Consider the following 20,297-nt stretch of genomic DNA (forward strand, 5'->3'; position numbering starts at 1 on the left):
TCTTGTCTCACATTGAGATCTTTCATCCATTTTGAGTTTATCTTTGTGTATGGTATAAGACAATGGTCCAGTTTCATTCTTCTGCATGTGGATGTCCAATTTACCCAGCACCATTTATTGAAGAGACTGTCTTTTTTCCAGTGGATAGTCTTTCCTGCTTTCTCAAATATTAATTGACCATAAAGTTGAGAGTCCACTTCTGGATTCTCTATTCTGTTCCATCGATCTGTGTGTCTGTTTTTGTGCCAGTACCACACTGTCTTGATGACTACAGCTTTGTAGTACAACCTGATATCTGGAATTGTGATGCCCCCAGCTATGGTTTTCTTTTTCAATATTCCCCTGGCTATTCGGGGTCTTTTCTGATTCCACACAAATCTTAAGATGATTTGTTCCAACTCTCTGAAGAAAGTCCATGGTACTTTGATTCCATATCTTGCTATTATAAAAAAATCTCCAATAAACATAGGGGTGTATGTATCTTTTCAAATGATTGTTTTTCATATTCTTTGTGTAAATACCCAGTAGTGGAATTACTGGATCATATGGTAATTCTATTTTTAATTTTTTAGCAATCTTCAAACTGTTTTCCACAATAGCTGCACCAATTTGCATTCTCACCAACAGTGCATGAAGTTTCCTTTCTCCTCCACTTCCTTGCCAATACTTGTTTTCCATGTTTTTTATTTTTGCCATTATGACAAATATGAGGTGATACTCATTCTGGTTTTGATTTACATTTCTCTGATGATTAGTGATGAGCATCTTTTCATGTGTCTGTTGGCTGCTTGAGGATTTTCTTGGTATATATAATTTTTACTTCAATACTTTAAGAACTTATCTCATGGTACACTTGCATTCATTAATCGTGAAAAGGAATGAGCCTGCTGACTTGGGTTCCTCCATTTCTCTCCTTGCGCATGTGTATAACTTCCTCCTGTCGTTGATTCTTATTATAATGGGTCTAGGCAGCATGTGTTTCTCCCTTCCAAACATTCCCCCTCTGTAATTTCCTCCTTCTTTGTGTTCTATTATCTAGATATATGTCTGCTGCTTCTTTAATGTGTCAGGTTTTAGATTTCCTTTAAAATCTCCACTAGTTTTACCCCTTTAGGACTGTTTTGAGAGTTCCTCCACTGATATTTATTTAATAATATATATTTTAATATATATTTTTTACATATGCTTTTAGTATATTATATATTAACATATATAATTTAATATATATTACTATTAATCCCCATCATATATATTCATACTTTTTTTTCCCCCCAAAATACACTCTACACCCAATTTGGGGCTTGAACTCCCAACCTGAAGATCAAGAGTCGCATGTTCTACCAACTGAGCCAGCCAGGCACCCCTAATATTTTTTATTTTAGTCGAATAGACATTCTTTTTTTTTTTTTTGACATTCTTTTTTAAAAAAGATTTATTTGAGAGAGATAGAGAGCATATGCACATGCAGAGGTAGAGAGAGAAGCAGACTCCACCCTGAGCAGGAACTCTGATGCAGAGCTCAATCCCAGGACCCTGGGATCACGACCTGAGCTGAAGGCAGATGCTCAACTGACAGCCACCCAGGTGCCCCTGTACAGACATTACTATTTATCCTATCCATTGTGTACTTTATGAAACCACTGTATTCAATGCCCAGCATTTCCATATTATCACAACTTTTGTATTACTTATATCCTCCTAACTTTGAAAGTAAATCTTACATTTTATTTTTTTAAAGATTTTATTTATTTATTCATGAGAGACAGACAGGCAGAGACATAGGCAGAGGGAGAAGCAGGCTTCCCGCAGGAGCCTGATGTGGGACTCGATCCTGGATCCTGGGATCACACCCTGAGCCAAAGGCAGACGCTCAACCACTGAGCCACCCAGGCATCCCTTACATTTTATTTTATAGCTATTTCTCCGGTGTTATACATAACCCCTTTTACAATGATTTTGCTTACAGGTAACTTTGAAAGAGAAAGCCAAAAGGTGACTTCTTTACTAGATATGAAGAAACTAGAAAATCATGGTAATGAAAATGTGGTGTCAAAAAGTCAAGCAATCTTTATGAAGCAGCAACTGCTAGTCTAGATTTTTGCTTGCCAATCTGCCATACATATGACTGGTAAGGAGACCACAAGCCCAAATGGATTGAGAAAGATTATTCCTTACACAGATAGCATAAGAAAACATTCTGTCACTTCCTGCTATGCCTGTCATATAGGAAGGACACCACAAAACCAAAGGGACCAGATTACAGGCAACATGTGCAGTGGGACTCGATTGCTGAGAAGCCTATTCAAGCCTGGTTCTGAGTGTTGTTGTTTTTTAAAGATATATCCATTTATTTGAGACCCAAAGAGAGAGGCAGAGACATAGGCAGAGGGAGAAGCAGGCTCCCTGCAGGGAGCCCAATGTGGGACTCGATCCCAGGTCCCCAGGATCATGACCTGAGCCGAAGGCAGATGCTCAACGACTGAGCCACCCAGGTGCCCCTCTGAGTGGTTTTACATCCTTGCAGATGGACCCTATGGAGGGAGGGATTAAGTGGAAATTCCAATGTCTCACAGGAACCAGGGAAGCAGTGAAACTCTCATATACTGCTGGTAGGAAATAGAAAAACCCTTTCAGATCACTTTGGCAACTTCCTAAAAAGCTAAATATTCACCTACCCTATTATTCAGGCATTGCACTCAGAGGTATTAACACAAGAAAGATGAAACATGTATCTGTATAAAGATATATATGTGAATCTTCATAGAAGTTTTATTTAATAGCCAAAACTTTCAAACCCAGATGTCAAGGAACAGATATACAGAGCAAATAATGGTATATCCATACAACAGAATACTACTCAGCAATGAAAGGAATGAACTTTTTAAATCTAAGTAATTATCCAGGATATATGAAATCAGAAAAAAAGAATACTTTATGATTCCAATCACATAAAATTCTAGAAAATGTAGTCTACTGTAAAGGAAAGTAAATCCAAATTTGCCCAGAGAGCCAGAGAGGGCAGAGAGAGTAATAAAAATTGAAGTAAACATGTGTGGGGCTTATATATTCATTATCACAATGATGATGATTTTGTGGATTATACTGTCAAATCTTACCAAACTATATACTTTCAATATGTGCAGTTTACTGCATGTCATTAGAACTTAAAGCTTTAAGCAATGGTTCAAAATAAAAGGATCTCCCACTCCATTAAAAAAAAAAAAAATCAGGCATGGCAACCCTCTATTATCTCCATCACTTCTCTCTTAATGCTTTTGGAGGGATGCCTTACCTCAGTAGTAGCAAATATCTGAGCAATGGAAGATGTTTCTACCGTAGTCACAAAGGCCATATCACTGGACTAAGAGATCTCCCTTCTGTCCTTGTTTTCCTGTATGTATAGTAACAGTCTTAAGGCTAACAGCCCAGAAAGCCATAGGAATCCACAAAACCTTTATTTTCTCTGCCAGTCACCTCAGCTATTCAAGATACACAGGCCAGGAGGTACATGCTCACCCGACACAGCCAGTCACCAGAATAGCTGTGGGTCCACTTTTAGGAGAGGAATGTTCCATCTAGTTTGCTGCAGGCTCCACCACTTCCTATCAATCTAGTGTTTTCTCACCAATTATGATTCCCTGATTCTTTAGTGTTAAAACCAGTGATACTACCCTACTAAATTCTGGACACCAGGGCACATGGCACCCCTGAAGGCCCTGGAAAAGAGATTTCCCTTAACCATGTGGTCATTACATGATACGCACTATAAGCAAAGGAACCAATCACAGAAACACTGGGGATTATTGCAAGTGCCCATTCCTCAATGTGACATCTGGGCCCACAAAATCTTGGCATCCAGATTCAACAGTTTCGCTCCACTGTACAAAGCCTACAGTCTTTCCTTTGGAAGCCTTGGGCAACACTGCAAACTAGGCCCAAAATAAAGAGCTATTCTTTGCCATCATACTTGGCCTTTGAGGCACACCAAAGTTGGGAAGTCTCACACAAGCTGTTTACCCCTTCATGATGCTTTCAAAGGAACCCATTAGTGACTACAACCCCCAAGATTAGAGATGGCTTAAACAATAAGGCCTTTATTACTGCACAAATCTTAACAAGATGAGGCAGGCAGTTTATGGGTTGGTGACATGGAAACTGGAAAAATCCTTAAGTGTCATATGAAAACAATGTCCATGAAGACAAACCTCTAAAAGCCACCAGTAGAATCCAGATAAAGTCTTTTTCTTTTTTTGTTTTTAAAGATTTTATTTATTTATTCATGAGAGACATAGAGAGAGAGAGGCAGAGACACAGGTAAGGGAGAAGCAGGCTCCATGCAGGGAGCCCAATGTGGGACTTGATCCCAGGACTCCAGGATCACACCTTGGGCCAAAGGCGGGGGCCAAACCGCTTAAGCTACCCAGGGATCCCCTAGATAAGGTCTTTTAGGAGAAAACTGGGTCAGGTATACACATCATTATAGAGAAAAGAATGACATCACCTTAAAGGCTCAGGCTGCTCATTATTATATCCAGAGCAAACACAATCTACTTTCCTAAACATTGGGGTGATTGATGTATACCATTGGGGTCTTTTAGGCAGTAGAGCAGAGATGACTTACACCACAGAAACACAGTCACACAATTTCAGCAAGGACCCCAAGTAGGTTAGGAAGTGCAATATGGTTCCTAGAAGCTTCCCACATACCTGGAACCTATAGCGAATCTTCCCTGTGGTGTACATTCAGATATATGAGTTCAAAATTAGGAATAGGCACCCTCACAAAGGCTCTTCTCCAATATAATGACATCGAAGAAGTAAAAGGCCCGTTCCTTGAATGACTATGGCTTTGCTGTGTGAACTCTCTGGTGCCTGATGAGGTGAGACTTTCGGCTGAAGGCTTTCCCACATTCACTGCACCCATAAGGTCTCTCTCCAGTGTGGACTTTTTTGTGTCGGATGAGGTTACACCTTCGGCTAAAGGCTTTCCCACATTCATTGCACTCATAAAGCCCATCTGCATTGTGAACTTTCTGGTGCTGAATCAGCGCAGACCACTGTTTGAAGACATTCCCACATTTGCTGCACATATACGGCCTTTCTGTGAGGTCGTGAACTTTCTGGTGTCGAATGAGGTTATACCTTCGGCTGAAGGCTTTTGCACATATGTTGCACTCATGAGGCCTTTTCCTGATGTGAATTTTTTCGTGTTGAGCAAATTGGGTGTCACTAAAGAATTCTCCACATGCCTTGCACTCGTGAGGCCACTCTCCAGTGTGAACTCTTTTGTGTTCAATGAGGTCAGAATTGCGGGTAAAGGATTTTCCACATATCCTGCAGTTATAAGGTCTTTCTCCAGTGTGAACTCTCTGGTGTTGAATGAGGCCAGAACTTTGGCTAAAAAATTTCCCACATTCCCTGCACTCATAAGGCTTTTCTCCAGTGTGAACTCTACGGTGTTTAATGAGGGTGGAGGTGTCACCAAAACATTTTCCACATTCGCCACACTCATAAGGCCTCACTCCAGTGTGAACTCTCTGATGTTTAATGAGACTGGAGCTTTGGCTAAAGGATTTCCCACATTCACTGCACTCATAAGGCTTTTCTCCAGTGTGAACTCTCTTGTGTACAATAAGGCTGGAACTTTGGCCAAAGAATTTCCCACATCTGCTGCATTTATAAGGTTTCGCCCCAGTGTGAATTCTCTGGTGTTGAATGAAACTGGAGATGTGGGTGAAGAATTTTCCACATTCATTGCATTTATAGGGCCTTTCTCCAGTGTGGACTTTCTGATGCTGAGAGAGGTTAAACCTTCGGGTGAAGGATTTCCCACATTCACTGCACTCATAAGGCCTTTCTCCATTGTGGACACTCAGGTGTTGAGTAAGAGTGTATTTGTGGCTGAAGGTTTTCTTGCATTTGCACCAACTGTAACAGCTTTTCTCACTGTGAATAGCTTCCCCACACACAGTGCAACTGTGTGGTTTCTTCCCATTACAAATATCCTGGTGCTGGTGCTCACCTGAATTGGCGAGGAAGTCCTTATCAACTTCCCCACAGGTAAAGGATTTCCCTGACACAGGGAACCTGCAGCTCTTCATAAATGAAGCCCATTTCAAAAGTTTCTCTCCACTGTGCTGCTTCCCATGCTGATGAAGATTTGCAATGAAACTAATTTGTTTTCTACATGTGTATGGTCTCAATTGGGCATGTGTTCTTTGATCAAGAGTCATGCCCAAAATGTTTTTTAAGACCAGAAAACATATCCCACAGGGGTGTGTCTTCTTGGGATATGGGCCTACGTGGTGAGTCCTAACCTGCGACACTTCTACAGAAGCATCCTGCTCAGAAGGTGCCTCCTCATCCTCTGCTCCATGCCAATAACCTGAAAGCAGAGAAATTCTAGTGAAGTACGTATAGGCAGTAGTGGGAAGAGGCAGCACCATCATAATTACGTGTCTCTCACACCCATCAGAATGAGCTGATGGCACTATTACCAGGATGAAGGAGCTGGGGTGAGGGTAGAGAAGCTGCTATGCAGTACTGGGCCTCTAAAGGTCAGACAGTGAGGGAGACCTCTCCAGGTGAAGAACATAAGGATGGGGTGTGGCACAGGGAGGAGCAGCAGGGTCTACAGCTCATTCCTCTGCTAATGGCTTTCAGTATATCCTTGCTGACAACAGTGAAGAAAGGTGTATGTAAGCTCAGGAAAATCCAAGTGTAAGAGAGCTGGTGTTTAAGAACTATGTGAGGATATGTGCACACTTAATGATACAACATATGTAGGTCAATGTGAGAAAGCACTACAGAGAAAGCAATAGAGGAAGTGGTGACATATGGAGTCCAGAGTGGTGGGAATTAACCAAATTCAGAGCAGAAATGACAAATTAGCAAGTGTCAAGAAGGAAAAGTAGAAATGAGGTGGCCAATAGCCACCAGTGAAATAGGACAGATTTTTGGTACGATCTGAATGGAGCCTTGATGAGCCTTAACATTTCTCAGGGCCAAGACTCCTCTGAGTCTAACTTGCCATGGCCTGGAGGTACCCAGGACTCTCCAGAACCTCTGATTCAGGAACTAAATGGGACCTGCATGATTCAAGCTATAAGGAAAAAGGTGGGACAGATGAATGGCCAGCACTGGCCCAGAGCAACTTAACACATAAACAGACCATAGGAAAGAAAATTAATATTACAAGGAAAAAAAAATCCTCAGAGGAGGTTCCTGTGAGAACCATAGTCCACATAAGTACTGACCATGTCAGTGACTATAATTCCTGGAGCAGGCAGAGACAGGAAATGTCATCACCTATAGGAAGAGGCCAACATTGGGGACAGAGAGATGCCGTGGACTTGGACAGAGTCAGCCAGACAGTGAAAGGACAAGCAAGGTGGAAGCCATTAGCATAACTGCAAGACTACTGACCCTGAATCCTCCCTGGTGAAGTGCTGGGACAGTGCACTCAGCCCAACCCTAACGACTGCAACTAACCAGGGAACTGGGGAAGGAAGCAGTGCCCATGTTTGTGATGGGAGAAATAGAGCTATCCCTGGGATAAATGTGGAAAGGCTTAGCCCAGATCCCTGGGGAGGGAATGAGGGCCTTACCCAGGGTGGTCACAAGTGCAAAGTTCTCCAGCATCACATCGTGGTATAAGTGTCTCTGAGCCTCATCAAGGAGACCCCATTCTTCCCAGGAGAAGTACACAGCCACGTCTTCAAATGTCACACTGTCCTGTCAGGACAGAGACAGATGAAACCCCAAAGAGCCCCTCTCACAAGGACCCACAATCCCTTCCCCCACAAAATCACCCCATTGGCACCACCGGTGGTCTCTCCTCATGGTCCCATTAATGGCTGTGGTCAGCCCTCAGCAACAACAGCAGGTCATCAGATAAACACCATCTAAACTCTGGGCCTGGCACATTGGGCCCCACCCCTCCTGTTAAGCAATAATCCTGCAGTCCTCCAGACTAAGCGTCCCAGACTCAACCACATTTGAGCTTTTCATTCAACCTTAAGACTCCAATACCAGGACCTGGGGTCATTAGCTCATACTCACTCTCCACATCCCTGTGATGCATAGACTGCACCTTTTACATCTCTGGAACCCACAGATGCACTCCCTCCACCACCACAACTACCCTCCTGCCCCATAGCACAGGGATATCCCTAGATTTTCCTCATATCACTTGGCACACAGCATCGAGACAATATTTGCTTGGCAAACTCAAATGGAATCCAATATTATCCAGACCTCCAATGGCTTCCAGTACCAAGGGAGTCCAGAATTCTGCTAGGAAAGCCTCCCCTTCATAGAAAGCTGGCTCTGTTCTTTGCTTCAACCTCACCAACCATAACTACATGCATACCTCAGATATCTTTGGCCCTCTTCAACTTCCTGTCCCCTCCAGTCACACCAAAACCTCATTCAAAACTAGCCCCACTGGTCCTCTACCCCAGGCCTAACAACACACAGATGACCACAATGGACTCTGAAATAACCTACCATACTGACTGAAACACCTCATGCCCCACCTAAGGGTCACCACAAAATCCTAGGGAATATCATCCTGCCTCAATTACTCCTATGCCTCCACATTCCTCTCATGTTCACTTTTCCCTTGGAAACCTTGGTCACCTGCCAGATCATCATCCTGCCCACACTTCTCCCCAGCCACTTTTCTCCATCACCTGTGTACCCAATACTCTCCACCTTCAACCAGGTGTCCAAGTCAGAGGCTCAGTTCTTGGGCCACATCATCTTCTTGGACTGCTAACAGTATTACCACCAAGATCTGAAGATTCCCCCTTCTCAATGCAACCAACAGCTCCACCCTGGCTGACACAGCAGCAATCGTCTTTGGGACGCTCCATTCTGAAACCTTCCAAACTGTGTGCAATTGCCCACTTAATGCTTCCATTCAGTGGTCTCTGAAATGTCTCAGGCTTAATATGGCTGAAACAAACCTCCTGATACCCCACTGAAAACTGATCCCACTACCGACTACCCCATCTCCGTTGATGGAACTTACATCCTTCCAGCTGTTAAGACCAAAAACTTTGAGATCATCCTCAATTCCTTTCTGTCCTTCACCTTCCACATAAACAAATCTGGATGACCTGATTTAAAAAAAAAAAAAAAAGGGTCCAGGATCCAACCACTTCTCCCACCTCAATGGAGAAGTCCTCCCGCCTCAGCCCCACGCCCCTTCCCGCATCCAACAATACTCATCTGGCCTATTACAGCCGCCTCCTTCCTGGTCATCCTTCTCCCTCCCTTATCTTAAGAGTCCATTCTCCACTATGCAGCCAGCCACACGACACCTGTTAAGACCTCGGTAAGATCACTTTACTCTTAATCAAACTTCTTATCTCCAGAATTGACACCTGACCTCAAAGGCAGCCACTCCAGCCCTGCCTTCTGTCCTCTTGTTTCCATGAGGAAAAAAAAGGAAACTTCAGTTCCCTTGGCACTCCCAGCTAAGTTGTACCTTCCAAGTATTTGCACATACTGGCACTGTTCCAAGGATAACCTTCCACACCTCTTTCAAGAAACAAGAATCCTTCCATATAATCCTCAGCCTAGACTCAGGACTGTGCCTAGAGTTTCTTCAAGTGCCCCCAGACACAAGGGCTGGGAGAGTGGCAGGCAGAGTCCCAGGAGACCTAAATTCCAGAGACCATATGGGAGGAGTCAGGACAGGTAAGGGACTGAGACTCCCTCCATTGACCTGTGTTGGCCTCATGAGCATTTCTTCAGCCACAGAAATGTGAAAAGAGGCAGGCCTCAGAGGAAGATCATCATGGCCAGGATCCATGGGCTCAGATAGATCTCCTCATATGCCTGCCCAGCCCCGGAGCCAGGTGACCTCCGCTGACTGTCTAACCTTTGTGCCCCAGCTAGGACTCTTACCAGGGGTGTGGCCTTGCAAGAGAACGCCACCTTCCGGGGCCTCACTGTCCTCGCAAAAACCCTTCCAATCTATTCTTTCCAAGCAACCTTCGAGAAACTGAAAACACTCAATCAGACCGTGTCCCTCTTCTCTTCACTACCATCCATGGCTCCCTCGGAACAGAGGTACAGCACCTCCGCCCGCCAATCCCAGCGTGACCCCGCTTCAGGCTACCAGTTCCCCGACCTCAGAGTCCTCCCCCCTCCGCCGCACCCCCAACCCGCCCCTCCCCCGCAGCCCGCTCCAGCGCCTCACGCCAGCGCGCCGGCGCTCACACGAGGGGCCCCTGCCCACCGTCGCCTCCCTGTCCCGGACACCGGAGCCTGGGCCGCAGGGCTGCGACCGGGCGTCCCGCGCTCGGGCCTTGAGGGTCTGGGTGGAGGGAGGGTGGGGAGGGCCCCGGGGACGAATGTTTACCTGTGCCGGGACCCTGGGCGCGGCCGCCGCCATCGGATTCGGGTTGCGGGGCGGACACCCGGGCTGGGGGTCTCTGTCCCAACCCCCGTAAGGGGCAGCCTAGGAGGCGTCGCCGAGCCGTGGACCCCAGTCTGCGCGGTGAGGACGGCGCCTCCTCCCGCCCCTTCTCTGATCCCGTCACCTCACCAGAGTTGCAGTACCTCTAAACCAAGGTAAACCCTAAGAAACCAAAATGACCGCCAAAAAGAGTACGCCAGGAGTCCCCCCGCCCCCCCAGTATGACGTGCTCGCGCAGAAGTGCCCTCTCCTGAGCCTTCATTGGCTCAGCGCCACCGGGCGTTCAGGCAAGAGCATTCTGGGTAACGTAGTTCCCACAGCTCTGCAGACTCCGTCCAGGATGTCCCCATAACTACCTCCCCGGCGTCAGGCAGCACCGCGAAGATCACCGGGAAATGGCTTCGCCCAGAAGAGACTGGAGCTTGCCTCCTTATGGAAGAGCAATATCCAAGCTTCTGGGTCCGTTGTTGCAAGCGATCGCAAGTGTTTAGAAACGTGTTATTTCAGACTCCATGAAGCCGAGCTTGCGTCAGAGGCCAAAGAATATTCTTTCAGATGCCCCCAAAGGGACACAGATCCAAATGGACATAGCCTTCCAGAGTTACTCTGTACAAAATGCGTTCGCTCCGTAGCTAGAAGCTAATAAAAATCATGCTATTGCTTTTCAAATGTAAGTGCCCCCGGGCATTGGAGTCAGTTTCGTTAGCTTGAGAATCTTAGGTTAGGGGCAGGAGAGAAGACTCCAGATAGGGTCGTGGTAACGCAAATAGAGGAGGAATGCATGTTGGCCACTCTAAAGCAGGTGGACAAGGGTAAGCCAGACTCCGGTTCCCTCGGAAAATATCTTTCCTGCATAAATTACCAGTAATTTATCCAAGCCGATGAGCAGTACCGCTTTATCTATAGCTTATTTCTGCTCCATATCCTGAAATATATTGTTCTTTTTTCGAAATGAAAACGGCACAACTCACTACTACGCCTAAAGACCTACTAACAAAACGTATTCTTCTTGTTCTCCTCTTGCTCTAAATGTATCAATAAAATGAATGAGGGAGAAGACAGAGGATCAGAAGGGAATAAAAGTTAAATCGAGAAAGGAGCCGAATAAATGTTTAAACTGAAAGGAGGGAAAAAAGAGCTCCTTTCTGTATTCTGGGTATGGGTAGCCACTTTGTGCAGCTGATAACCAAGTTGACACTGAGAGGACAAATGATGAGTCATTCATGGGCAGAGCCAGATTAAAACAATCCAACACAAAGGTAGAGAAAGTGCCAAAAACAGAAGATGAGAAGAGGCTTGGTGCAAGATCAAGTAGCCAGGAAAGGGCAAGGGGGAAGGATAGAAGGAATATGAGGGGCACAAATGTACGCACAAATGAGAGTGCCAAGTGAGGCTCAGATTTCTGATCTCACTTCTTTTGTATGTACACTTCTCACTACAGTGGGGGAACCTCAACCAGCCTCATTTCTAAGGACATTTTCTCTGTATTTATGACTCAAGTTTACATCTGTGCATCACAGTTCCTCCAGGAACTTACCTATACCTCTCTTCACCTATTCAGCATGTCCAGATGGGCTTGATTCTGCTGTCCCCAGTAGTCACCAGCTTCATGATAACTCCATTATCCTACTTCCTCAAAACACCAACCGGGAGGCCATCTTTAACCACCATACTAACCCTCATAGCATTCATGGTCAAATCATGTGCTACTTACTTTCAAAGAACAAAAATATCTATTTATATCTCTCAACTAAATATGTTAATAACTGATCCAGCTGCCATCTCCTCACCCTTGATTTCTTATAGTTGTCTTTCAATGATCTCTCTACTTTCCTTGTTCATACATGGTCTAATCTTTAAATAGTAGGGAGAAAGACTAATCTTTCCCAAGTAAAATCATGTCACTTCCCTTTCCAAACCTTTCAATGCATGCTTCTTTACAAATTAACACCTCAATTCTTGCAATAGGTTTAAAGAACAAACATGATCATATCTTAGCCCAACCCTACAAACTTTCTTCCTACAGGGATGGCTTGCTGCCTATTCCCTTCAAGCTATTAGCCAAATGCCATTATCAGAATGTTCTTTAATGCCCACACTGTCTAAAGTATTAATAGCTACTTCTTTGCCTTTATACAATTTTAAATTAAATTATAAATTACACGCTATAAAATATACCCTTCTGTATATTCCTCTAGGGGTTTTTGACAGCATATAGTTTTGTAATTACTACCAAAATCAATACACTGAATAGTTGGATCACACCAAAAACTCTTGTGCTCCTATGTGCCTCTGCCTATCCACAGACACTGGTAACCATATGTGATCTTTGTCTCTAGAATGTTAGAGACTCACTTTTCCAGAGATTCACATAAATGAAATCAAACAGCACAGGACCATTGAATCTAGCTTCTTTCACTTAGCTAATGCATTTGTGATTTATCCATGTTGTTTCATGTGTCAATAGTTCCTTCTTCCCATTACTGAATGGTAAATGACTCTAGGGATGCAGCCTAGATTTTACAGCTGAGATCCATTTGAACTTTGTTTACAGATTTTGGAAATTATTAGTAGAGCCACTATGAAAATTGTGAATACATATTTTTTTTTAATTTTTTTTTATTTATTTGTGATAGTCACAGAGAGAGAGAGAGAATGAGGCAGAGACACAGGCAGAGGGAGAAGCAGGCTCCATGCACCGGGAGCCCGACATGGGACTCGATCCCGGGTCTCCAGGATTGCGCCCTGGGCCAAAGGCAGGCGCCAAACCGCTGCGCCACCCAGGGATCCCGTGAATACATATTTTTATTTCACATAGGTAAATACTCTGAATACATCACAGGGTTTTATGGTAAGTGTTTTTTTTTAATCAATTGTCCCAGGTTATGTTCCACCAGCAATGTATGAGAGTTCCAATTGCCCCACAACATCACCAACACTCGGTATGGTCAGTTGTTTTAGTTTTAGCTACTCAAATAGGTAAATAGTAGTATAGCATAGTAATTTCATTTTGCATTTTCCACAGAACGTTATATGTGCATAACTGTCATTGGTCTATATTCTTTGTAGAGATGTCTGACAAAATCTTTTACCCATAATTTTAAATTATTTTCCTAATATTTGAGTTTTCTAGTTAATACTTTTTAAATATTATGGATACAGGTCTTTTACCAAATGTGTGATTGCAGGTATTGTCTCCCCATCTGTGGCTCATCCTTTGTTTTTTTACAGAGCCTTTTGAAGAGTATTGGATCTTAATGGTGAAGAAGTGTAATTTCTCATTTTTTCTCTTACAACTTATTTTTGTTGTTTTATCTAAGAAGTATTTGCTTAACCATGGTAACAAAGATTTTCCTCCACGTCACTTGCTGTTTAGTATTAAGTCTATGATACATTCCTTTTAAAGATTTTATTTATTCATGAGAGACACAGAGCGTGAGAGAGAGAGAGAGAGAGAGGCAGAGACACAGGCAGAGGGAGAAGTGGGTTCCATGCAGGGAGCCTGACGTGGGACTCGCTCCCAGGTCTCCAGGATCACAACCTGGGCCAAAGGCACCGCTAAACTGCTGAGCCACCCGGGCTGCCCCTATGATGCATGCATTCTGAATAAAAATTTAAAATAAGACTTACTGAAACATGGGTTAAATGATCAGGAAAAGAGATGAATTAAGGATGGAAAATTGCCACATTTTTGGAGAGCAATAAAGCAACTGTTAAGATGATGATGTTATTCATAGTGACAGAAAATGATTGAGACGGTTTTGAGGATAAGAGCTGGGAAAACTGCTCTATTTCAAGTACATTAAGATATCTGTTCGGGGGGCAGCCCCGGTGGCACGGCGGTTTGGCACCGCCTTCAGCCCGGGGCATGATCCTGGAGACCCAGAATCGAGTCCCGCGTTGGGCTCCCTGCGTGGAGCCTGCTTCTCCCTCTGCCTGTGTGTCTCTGCCTCTCTCTCTCTGTGTGTCTCTCATGAATAAATAAATAAAATCTTTAAAAAGAAAGGTATCTATCAGAGAGGCAAATTGGGATGTCAAGTAAAGAATTGGAAAAATAAGTCTGGGGTTCAGGAAATATCAAGGGTAATGGGGAAAAATCTGGAGTGGGCAACATCAACCAAGCTTATTGAAAACTCCCCAAAATTAATTGATCTGAGGATGCAGAAGTAATCATTGGACAAAAATGGAGTCATTGGTGACTTTGACAGGAATAGTCTTTATGGCCACAGAGCCAACTGGAATGGGCAGTGGGGAAGGAAGAGCCAGGAAACGTCAGGAATGGAATGGAGCTGTGGTGGAGGCAAGAGTGTTTTTCTTTCAGAGGAATAGATATGAGACCATATTTGGATGCTGATGGGAGATGACAGCGGAGAGATAAAGTAGAAACAGCAGGGTTGAAACCTTTCAGATGTCAAGAAAAGGTAGGATCCAGAGCCCACTTGGGGAGGTGGAGCAGAAGCCCTTCTTAAATTGTGATGATGAGAGAAGAGAGAGAATGGGAGTCCTGTGGTGACCCATTTCAAGTAGGGGATGGGGATACAGTTAGAAGGTACTCTTTATCCTTTTTTCTGAAGGAAGAATGACTTGAAGCCATCAGCTAAACATGAGGGAGCCACAGATCATGAGGTGGGTTTAGAGAGAAAGGAAAATCTTTGAATGAAAGTGAAGAACAAACATGGAGAGTCAAAGTGCCAGTCTTGTATGACACACATGGCATTCTGCAAAATAAACACATAATTATAAGCTCAGTGAATATTCCCAAAAGCTACACAAATCTTAAATCAGCATCTCAATCAATAAAAGGATAGCATCAGAAACCTATCATTTCTGTCAGCCTCATTTTCAATCCACCGAAGGGTTCTAACATCTATTTAAGTCAGGGGGAAAATATATGACTGCATATAGTAGGTTAAATCTCCCTACCATGTTCTAGGAATAGTATCCATTTATTTTTACACTATTGTTTTTGCTAATTAATGGACCATTCACTAATATACGAATATATGAAATTATCAAGAGATGCAGAATCCAGCAGAGGAAACAGAAGCCAATGAACTTGGTGGATTTAATCTTGAGCTCCATCCAAATACAAAGACTAGATCCTGCTTAATAACCTGGAAGCCATTGAGACAGCAATGAAGGAAACCCCTGTGCTCACCTCACTCTGTAATCATAAAAAACAAACTTACATGCAGCATCATCCAGGAAATACTGGGACCCAAAAGCCACCATCATTTGAGGGATCCCTTTGGAAAAAAGGACCACAGAGACGCCTAGGTGGCTTAGCAGTTGAGCATCTGCCTTTGGCTCAGGGTGTGATCCTGGAGTCCAGGGATTGAATCCTGCATTGGGCTCCCTGCATGGAGCCTGCTTCTCCCTCTGCCTACGTCTCTGCCTCTCTCTTTCTCTCTGTCCCTCATGAATAAATAAATAAAATCTTTAAAAAAAAAAAAAAAAAAAAAGGACCACAATGTTGGCTAGGACCAGACAGAGAATCAGGTTTATGGGTCTCAACTTGTGTCCAGTGAACAAAGAGAATGTATAAAAACAAAGGAGGGATGGATTTCCTAGGATCCCAACTCCAGTCTGAGTGAGGAAGATAATCCCCAATTCCAATTTACCATAATCCATTTTATTAATGTCTAAGGGTTGTTGAATTTTTTCAAAGTCAGTGGACTTAGTAGGAAAAAAAGCAAAAATAAATCTTACCATCACTATAGAGTAATTTTCTGTGCTTTTCCTAACTCATGTTTTCTCACTTGAGGCATGGTTTAACACTATATGCTTTTTTGTGCTTAATTGTGCAAAGACAATTCCCTGAAGAATTGCATTAGAAATAGCCTCAGGGGGGTGCCTGGGTGGCTTGGTAATTGAGCATCTGCCTTTGGCTCAGGGCATGATCCCGGGGTCCTGGGGTTGAGTCTGCATCCGGCTCCCCACAGGGAGCCTGCTTCTCCCTCCACGTGTGTGTGTGTGTGTGTGTGTGTGTGTGTGTGTGTCTCTCTCTCTCTCTGTGTCTCTCATGAATTAGAAAAAAAAAGAAAAAGAAATAGCCTCAGGGTCCATCATCTCTAAGGATCAGGTGAATGAATGAGGACACAATTACACAATAGACCTCCATAACTGTAGAGACGAGTAAAGATCTCCAGACACTGATCCAGTCAGTATTATTTCAGAATTTTTCCCAACACAATTGAGAAATTATAGAGCATTTTGAGAATGAAGCAAATTTTTATGCTTACTTATGCATCTTTCATTTACAAGAAAAGTCTAGAATGCAGAAAGCTACCCAGCTGAAACAAGTCACGTAGGTGTATAAAAACACACGTAAGGACAGAAGTCAAACATCTATGGAGTATGCCAGTTCACCATGTGTTATGAGCCAAACTCATTCACTTCTGACGGGTGAATTTTAGGCAACCATTTGATTTTGGGTAACCCTCCTTCCATAACTTCATAGAATAACTCACTACTGCAACCCACTTCCACAAACAAATTTCTGGCTTTTAAGATTAAATGCTGTATTAAAGTATTTATGTGTTTCTCAAACTTTTAACATGTATAAAACTGTGCTATGGCATTTATTAGGATTCTATCTTCTTTTTCTATGTTTTACTGATGATATTTTGAGGATCTTTAGAAGCCCTGTGATTTTTATTTTGGATTTTGCACAGCTTTGTGATTTTTAGGAACACACGGGTTCCATTACAGCACAACGGACTTTGTGGACTTTCCTCCAGAATATATTTTTTAAAGATTTTATTTATTCATGAGAGACACACACAGAGAGGCAGAGACACAACACAGGCAGAGGGAGAAGCAGGCTCCCTGTGGGGAGCTGGATGCAGGACTCGATCCCAGGACCCCAGGATCACGCTGAGCCAAAGGTAGATGCTCAACCACTGAACCACCCAGGTGACTCTCTCCATAATATATTCTTAAGTAAAAAACTATTGTCCAGAACACATACATACACACACACACACGCACACACACATACACCGTGTGTACAACTAGAAGAATCTGTATGAGATCAGTGATAGTATTCATGCAAATATCACTGTTATGATACTGTAATATGGTCTTAGAAAATGTCACCATTGGAGAAACTGGGTAAAACACACAAAGGATCTGTCTGTAACAATTTTTACAACTACATGTTACTTGTAATTTTCACGATAAATATTTCAATTAAAGAATCCAAAAAAAAAAAAAAAAGAATCCAAGGAATACATATATCAAAAAATTCCTACAAAGTATCTTAAAGCCCTTCACTTATCTTGTTTTGACAAAATCAACTAGTATTGATAAATTTTAAAAACAAGCCTTTTAATTAAAATTTGGCAAAAATAACACTAAAATTAGGTAATTTTATGGAAAATGGAAGCAAAAGTTAAAACTACTAAACTATGAGGATCAGAAGTAACAGCAGAAACAACCGTATAGCCCAAGATGATATGTGTAAACACATTTTTATAATATAAATATCTTATTTAACATAATTCATAACTCAAACATATAGATATTTTGGCAATATTCCTAACATGTCCTAATTATAAAATATAAAAATTATAAGAATAAGTTAAAAACAAGGGAAATTAAGACAATGGGTACTAACATTTTATACTGAAAAAGAAAAAAATAGAAAAGTCTGGGACACAGAACAAGAAGCATCTAAAAAAAATCACATACATATGTGTACGGATATATTTTTACTGAGAAATATAAATACCAACTTAATAAGAAACTATTTATTGGAGTGCCTGGGTGGTACAGATGGTTAAGCGCCTGAATCTTGGTTTTGGCTCAGGTCATGATCTCAGGGTCATGAGATCGAGCCCCGAGTTGGGCTCTACTCTGAGCAGAGAGTCTGCTTGGGTTTCTCTCCCTCTGCCCTTCCCCCTACTTTTGCTCTCTAAAATAAATAAATAAATCTTTTTAAAAACCACATTGATTATGTACTTCATGTGTTTCAGGCACATTTCTAGAAACATGAAATGTATCAGTGCACAAAATGTAGATAGAAATTTCCCTCCTGGGGCACTTGGGTGGCTCAGTGGTTGAGCATCTGCTTCTGGCTCAGGTCATGATCCTGTGGTCCTGGGATCGAGTCTCATATCACACTCCCTGCAGGGAGCCTGCTTCTCCCTCTGTCTATGTCTTTGCTTCTGTGTCTCTCATGAATAAGTAAATAAAATCTTTTTTTTTAAATTTTTATTTATTTATGATAGTCACAGAGAGAGAGAGAGGCAGAGACACAGGCAGAGGGAGAAGCAGGCTCCATGCACCGGGAGCCCGACGTGGGATTCGATCCCAGGTCTCCAGGATCGCGCCCTGGGCCAAAGGCAGGCGCTAAACCGCTGCGCCACCCAGGGTTCCCAAATAAATAAAATCTTAAAAAAGAAAAAAAAAAGAAATTTCCCTCCTGGAACTTACTCCATAGTTGATGGAAAACACAATACACAATTCATAAATGATATTGAGTTGCATACTGTTATAGAAGGTGATGGGTCCTAAGAAAAGAAGAACAGTGAATGGGTGATGAAGAAGTTAGGAGTTTGGAATGGGTTGAGGCAATAAACTGGGTATCTATATATGGCCTTGTAGTGAAGATAACAACACAGGAAATATTTTAGGTGGTTTATTTCTTCCTTGACAATTGTTACATATCCATCATCTTGCCTTACTGAATGAAACTAGAACTCCAGGATAACTGAATAAGACAAAGGAGCAACTATTTATTTTCCCTTTGTTTTAATCCCATAGGACAATCTTAGTAATGGATGATAAGGTATAATATTTGTAAGAGTTTCTTTGTAGACATCATTTATAAAATTAAGGAGGATTGCTTCTATCCTTAGTATCTATTTCAGTATAATAACGCTAAACAATTGGCAAATTGAAATTTTTTTGGCAAATTGAAATTTGATGTAAAAATTACCATTTATAATATCATCAAATGTAGAAAATACTTGGAGATATATAAGATATGTGAGGCCTGTAAAAAAAACTAAAAAACACTGCTAAGAGGGACGCCTGGCTCACTCAGTCAGTGGAGCATGTGACTCTTAATCTTAGGGTTGTGATTCAAGCCCTGCATTGGGTGACTTAAAAATAAAATAAAATAAAATAAAATAAAATAAAATAAAATAAAATAAAATAAAATAAAATAAAATAAAATCCCCATTATGAACAAAAATTCAGTAAGATTTAAGTAAAAGGAGACATATGATGTTTATGGATTGGGACATTCAGTATTTCTTCTAAACTGAAGATTAAACGCAGTCTCAATCAAAATCCTTGTTGGCTTTTTTGTGATATAGAAATTGACAAGTGGATTCTAAAATTCATATGGAAAGGTGAAAGACCAAGAATGACCACTCAAATTTGAAAAAGAAGACAGTTGTAGGAGTACATGACCTTGGTTTCAAGACATATTACAAAAACAAATTATTCAACACAAAAATGTATAGAATAAAATAGATAAATACAACAGAAGAGAGTCCAGAAATAAACATACACATAAATGATTAACCTTCAATGAAAATACAAAAGCCAATTTAAGGGAGAAAAAAAAATCTTTTAAATGAATATGGGTATCATATTTTTTTTCTTACTTTTTTTTTTTTTTTTAAGTAATCTGTATGCCCAAATTGGGGACCAAACTCATGACCCTGAGATCAAGAGTCACATGCTCTACTGACTCTACTGAGTCTACTGAGCCAGCCAGCTGCCCCTGGGTATCCTTTTTTTTTTTTTTTTTTTTTTTTTTAATTCATTCAGAGAGAGAGAGAGTCAGGCAGAGACACAGGCAGAGGGAGAAGCAGGCCCCATGCAGGGAGCCCGATGCGGGACTCAATTCCTGGTC

At 42.2% G+C, this 20,297-nt stretch overlaps 1 protein-coding gene across 3 annotated transcripts in view; it reads right to left on the reverse strand.

Annotated features, from left to right (window-relative positions):
- Positions 1-1,691: 1,691 nt before the first annotated feature.
- The window catches only part of LOC144322553 (uncharacterized), a 28,231-nt gene continuing 9,625 nt past the window's right edge, over positions 1,692-20,297 (reverse strand). The window contains exons 1-3 of one of the 3 annotated variants that reach the window (XM_077912732.1): positions 10,373-10,659; positions 7,608-7,734; positions 1,692-6,385 (exon numbers count right to left, since the gene is read on the reverse strand). In XM_077912732.1, coding sequence (XP_077768858.1) covers positions 4,842-6,385; positions 7,608-7,734; positions 10,373-10,405 — 1,704 coding nt within the window. In that variant the 5' untranslated portion in view covers positions 10,406-10,659 and the 3' untranslated portion in view covers positions 1,692-4,841. Of the gene's footprint in view, positions 6,386-7,607; positions 7,735-10,372; positions 10,660-20,297 lie in introns of those variants that run through there. The other 2 variants (XM_077912742.1, XM_077912749.1) reach the window with 2 other exon arrangements.

Source organism: Canis aureus, chromosome 1 (genome assembly GCF_053574225.1).
Source record: "Canis aureus isolate CA01 chromosome 1, VMU_Caureus_v.1.0, whole genome shotgun sequence".
Lineage (NCBI taxonomy): Eukaryota > Metazoa > Chordata > Mammalia > Carnivora > Canidae > Canis > Canis aureus.